Source organism: Capra hircus, chromosome 10 (assembly GCF_001704415.2).
Source record: "Capra hircus breed San Clemente chromosome 10, ASM170441v1, whole genome shotgun sequence".
Lineage (NCBI taxonomy): Eukaryota > Metazoa > Chordata > Mammalia > Artiodactyla > Bovidae > Capra > Capra hircus.
The window spans coordinates 95,513,466-95,518,806 of record NC_030817.1 but is presented as its reverse complement, the minus strand read 5'-3'; the positions used below and the strand labels follow the sequence as shown (position 1 = coordinate 95,518,806).

Sequence of the window (5,341 nt, the reverse complement as noted above, 5' to 3'; positions counted from 1 at the left end):
CAGGCGCGCTGCTGCGCGGAGCCCTCCCGGCGAGCGGTGAGTACAGGCGCTCGCGGGGCACGTTTCATCCCAGTTGAGGGGCCCTTGGAGGCAGCGCCTTTTGGGGCTGTTCTGGAGGTTGATGTGCGTGGAAGAGTGAGCCTGGTCTCAGCTTGCGTTTGGTCTTGAGAAGGGCGAGGGGTTGACCCCTCGCAGGCGCTGGATGGCGCGCGGAGCTTTGCTTCCTGGAGACTCGGGCTTGCTTGAGGTTTTCACCTTGGGGTCTTTTCTCGCGGGCCCCTGTCCGGGTGCCGTCCTGGGTTCCGGGGACCGGGGGTTTGGCGGGGTAACCCGGGACGGGCAAGCACTCAGCGGGGCTCCCCCCACCCCTTTCGCCCGCGGCACCAGCCGGGCGACCCACGTGCGGCTGTCGCCTGCAACTCTTGCCTGTCAAGCGAGGCCCGCCTCCGGGGCAGGGGAGGGGACGCGGGGGCGGGGTGGGCTGAGCCCCGAGGGAACCCGGCCGGCCCGGGCGCCCTCCGGTACAAGCTCGGCTCTCTCTGCGTCGTGTGCCCACGGGCTCCTGGGAGGAAGCGGGCAGTTCTGCGGGAAGGCGCAGGGCTCATCCCCGAGGGGCCCGAGGCCGCTGGAGGGGTGCCCGGGCGCTCGGCTCCGGGAGGAAGGTAGCTGCCCAGGGGAGTAGTACTGGGGGTGCCCTCTCTCCGAGAGCCTGGAAGCCCTTTTCCGGGGTCTCGTCCGCTTTGAACCGCCTCCAGCCACTCGAGGCAGTGCAGGGCAACGCCAGCTCTCTGTGGACCTGGCCCGGGATCCTTTGCCCAAACCTGCTCCTGCGATTTTTGCGCGTCGGTCGCGGAACCCAAGCTGCGCGCGCAGGGCAGGACTCAGACGCGCCTCCTGGGTGCCCGGACGCCGCGTCGCCTCCGAAGACTGCTCTCCGAGCTCAGGAGCTCCCGGGGGGCTTGGGGAGAGACAACCCCAAGGCAAGGTAGGTGGCTCAGAGGGAGCTGGATTGGGCTTGACAGTGAAGATGCGATCTGCTCCTTTTGGCAAACGACCTTTGCTTTCTCTTTGCTTTCTAGGGCTTTAGGGGAGCTGCTGCGGAGCCCGGGGCTTGGAGGAGCGGGGCATGTATTTTAAGCTGCGCCTCAGAGGGGAGACTTTGCTGGCACCACCAGAGAGGCCACAGACCCGGAATGTGACGACAATTGACTAGCTCGGTAGAGGCCTGAGAGTCTCTGGCTTGACAGCTTAGAATATGCTAAAAAAACAGGGCTTTCCAGGAGGCACTGAAGGGTCAACTTGTCCCCGCGACAGTGACCTGGAGCAAGGAAGACAGAAGACGGTTGTAGAGAGCAAGAGAGACCTTCCAAGGGGCTGACTCGGACTGCCAAGGGCAGGCTCCTGCCATTCGGCTGTTGCAGCCGTCTGGTGGAATGCTGGTGAGGTCGTCCACCCCGGAGAGCAAGTGGGGCTGGGCAAGGGACTGTGTGGCCTGTGAGGACTCCTGCAGGTCTGACCGATCCCCAATCCCTGCCTAGGAACTTGGGGGTGTCCGAGCCCCTCTCTGTGCTAGTCTTCAGGAAGATGAGGACTCTCAACACGTCTGCCATGGAAGGCACTGGGCTGGTGGCGGAGAGAGACTTCTCCTTCCGCATTCTCACAGCCTGTTTCCTGTCTCTGCTCATCCTGTCCACCCTCCTGGGGAACACGCTGGTCTGTGCCGCGGTGATCAGGTTCCGCCACCTGCGATCCAAGGTGACTAACTTCTTCGTCATTTCCTTGGCTGTATCGGATCTCTTGGTGGCCGTCTTGGTCATGCCCTGGAAAGCGGTGGCCGAGATCGCTGGCTTCTGGCCCTTCGGGTCCTTCTGTAACATCTGGGTGGCCTTTGACATCATGTGCTCCACCGCATCCATCCTCAACCTCTGTGTGATCAGTGTGGACAGGTATTGGGCCATCTCTAGCCCCTTCCGGTATGAGAGGAAGATGACCCCCAAGGCAGCCTTCATTCTGATCAGTGTGGCATGGACTTTGTCGGTTCTTATCTCCTTCATCCCCGTGCAGCTCAGCTGGCACAAGGCAAAACCCACAGGTCCCTCCGAGGGGAATGCCACTTCCCTGGGCAAGACCATCAACAACTGTGACTCCAGCCTGAGCAGGACATATGCCATTTCATCCTCTCTAATAAGCTTTTACATCCCCGTGGCCATCATGATTGTCACCTACACCAGGATCTACAGGATCGCCCAGAAACAAATACGGCGCATCGCAGCCTTGGAGAGGGCAGCGGTCCACGCCAAGAGCTGCCAGGCCGCTACAGGTAACGGAAACCCCATGGAGTGTTCTCAACCAGAGAGCTCCTTTAAGATGTCCTTCAAAAGAGAGACTAAAGTTCTGAAGACTCTGTCGGTGATCATGGGGGCCTTTGTGTGCTGCTGGCTCCCTTTCTTCGTCTTGAACTGCATGGTGCCCTTCTGTGGGTCTGGAGAGACGAAGCCCTTCTGCATCGATTCCATCACCTTTGACGTGTTTGTGTGGTTTGGGTGGGCTAATTCCTCCTTGAACCCCATCATTTATGCCTTTAATGCTGATTTTCGGAAGGCATTTTCCACCCTCTTAGGATGCTACAGGCTTTGCCCGACGACGAATAATGCCATAGAGACGGTTAGCATCAATAACAATGGAGCTGTGGTGTTTCCCAGCCATCACGAGCCTCGGGGTTCCATCTCCAAGGACTGCAAAGTGGTGTACCTGATCCCGCATGCTGTGGGCTCCTCTGAGGGCCTGAAGAAGGAAGAGGCAGGTGGAATAGCCAAGCCCTTGGAGAAGCTGTCCCCAGCCCTGTCTGTCATTTTGGACTATGACACTGATGTCTCTCTTGAGAAGATCCAGCCCATCACGCAGAATGGGCAGCACCCGACCTGAGCTCTGAGACGAATCCTAGCAGTCATGCTTGTCCCAAAAGCTACAGGAGTTTTCTCTGAGGCTTGCAGTAAGGAAACTAAGGTGTGCTGAGACTCCTGAGATGTCGGGCGAGCTCTCCTCTGCTGCTTCCCCTCAACACACAACTATCTACATTTTAATCTACGTTGCAGTGTGTTTTCTGTGTTGTTCATAGTGAATCAAGAGGGACACAGGTGAAGCGAATGTTCATAAGGGACCTGTCTTTGGCTCCAAATTTATTTTTAGAAACTGATTCTTATCTTAGGACTTAAAAATAGGGCAAAGAATCAACAATGAACAGCTTCGCTTTAAAATTAAAGCTTTCCAGGAAGGAAATGAGAAGGGTTGAGTTTGCTGTGTACAAACAGGTGCTAACACTGGTCCAAGCAAAGTTTTCAGATTGTAAAGGTAGGTGCATGCCTTTATAAATTATTCCTAAAAAAGAAAAAATTGAGCCTTACAGTAGGAATGGGATTTTTTCCCCCAGAATTGATGCTTAGTTGATATTGGTTTTATTTATTTATTGTATTATATGGATATTTTTAATTTATTATATTAAATCTATATTTATCATATTTAATAGAATGAGTTATCTGAGATCTTAAAATAGCATTTTTGTTCATTTGACTAGCACTTTATAAGCCAATGAAACAAACACACAGACTCTCTGAGAGCCTAAATGCTCATTTGTAACTTTCAGAAACACAGCAAAGACAAACAGAAAATGAAGCTGTGATTATTCCTTAAAAGTTATTGGCACAGCTAAATAGGAGATGAGAATTGACAAATGCTGTGATAGCTTTATTCTCCTAAAAGGATTTTGAAAGATTTAAAAAAGCATAGCCACTCTTGTGTTCGAAATTTTTTACGTGACAAAGACTTTCCCAGCAGAATGATTTGCGGTTCTGTAAATACCTGAAATAAAAGTCAGCTGAAGAAGAATCCGACTTGAAATTTATATTAGGTGGCAATAAAAAGTATATGCCACTTTGTATTTATGTAAAATAATTGGCCCTCTTTGTCTTTCCTCATTTCCTGTGTCAGATAGCTGTTCTGAACCAGATAAATGACTGTCCTGGTTAGAGATGTGCGGTGAAGACAGAGTTTCCTTAACTCGTGTGTCACAACAGTCTCACCCAGGGGCAAAGGTCAAGTCCTTCATCTCCATCTTACCAGCCAAGCTGCTCAGTGGGGCTACTTTTGGTAATGCTTTAATCTGAACTTAGAGTTGATTTCTTTTAAAAAGTCTAAATGTTAATGGTGTAAATCTAGCAGATAGTGCCTCATTATCATCCTTGAGTAAGACACTTCTGTTGGCGGCAAAAACAGGAGACCCTTTCTCCTTTCGTGTTAAGCACCCTAAAGCCATCAGCATCTCTTTGGACAAATGCTAGCCCTTTCTCTGTGCTTTGGCATCAAGTTCCTGTGTTATCACCTGGATTGTAAAAAGTATTCTGAGTCTCTGTTGCCAGATACTAATTCATGTGGGGCATTTCAAGAGAATTTTTGGAAATGTTTACAAAGTATTCTTGTGGATAAGTAATCTACTTAACATTCAGTTGTAGTAGGTAACAAGAAAGATATCTACTGAAAACTATCTCCTGCATCAGGTCTGTGTTATTTATGCATTGTGAATGTTTTCTTAATTTTATTGCCTGTATGCTTTCTTACATATAATAAAATTATTTTGTGAACTCAAAGCCACCCTGAATGTTGCATTTGTGCTGCAGTAGTTAAATGAGTTTTAAAAACTAGAATATTTCAGATCTACACGTAAGGAAACTTGGGCACTTTAAAGGATATGTTACTTTTCTTTTTCTTTTTAGTGGTAATCGCCTCTTACGTGTGGCATGTGTTGCCTTTGAATACTTAAACAGAAAGTTGATTTGGGCTATAAACTTTTCCTTCTGTCTCAAAAACATTCTCCCTCCGCCCCCCACCAAAAAAAAAAAACCCTCCTTCTTTGCTCAAGGAATTACTCTCCTTTTCATTTCACAGATTTAAAAGACTTTTAAAATCTCCACTTTTACTTTCTAAGAGTCTAGAGATTTTAAATAACATAAAAATGACAGAAAAGACTGTGGCTTGTTCTGTGTGGTCGTGGACCCGTGGCTTAATGGCAACCACCGTATGAATAGTGTTTGTTTTAAGAGTAAAATATAATAAGAGTTTCTTTCTGGAGGAAATACACAGACTGTGATACTGGAAGTCTTACACAGAACTTCCATTGATCCTGCTAAATCTGCTTAGATTATGTGCTAACCTGGCTTTTTTTTTTCCCTCTTAATCCCAGAGGAAAATGATTGAACAGCAGGTGATGTAAAAATTAAGGGTTAAGTTTATAATTTGAACATCGCACAACAGATGGTGTCTTTTTAAATTCCATATTTGCCTTTCC

General features: G+C 49.3%; 1 protein-coding gene across 2 annotated transcripts; it reads left to right on the top strand.

Moving 5' to 3' along the window:
* DRD1 (dopamine receptor D1) lies at window positions 506-4,595 on the top strand. Of its 2 annotated transcripts, XR_310296.3 has the most exons (3): window positions 506-985; window positions 1,080-3,351; window positions 3,988-4,595. XR_310296.3 is itself a non-coding variant. In XM_005685051.3 (2 exons), exon 2 carries the CDS (start codon window positions 1,585-1,587, stop codon window positions 2,923-2,925), a length of 1,341 nt encoding a protein of 446 aa, XP_005685108.2. In that variant the 5' UTR covers window positions 506-985; window positions 1,080-1,584; the 3' UTR covers window positions 2,926-3,386. The 2 variants fall into 2 exon arrangements, 1 of the variants encoding a protein (XP_005685108.2); XM_005685051.3 differs by lacking the exon at window positions 3,988-4,595 and having other exon boundaries at window positions 1,080-3,386.

What these genes read in the sequence shown, in the direction of transcription:
- DRD1 (XM_005685051.3), top strand. Translation starts at nt 1,585, where the DNA reads ATGAGGACTCTCAACACGTCTGCCATGGAAGGCACTGGGCTGGTGGCG.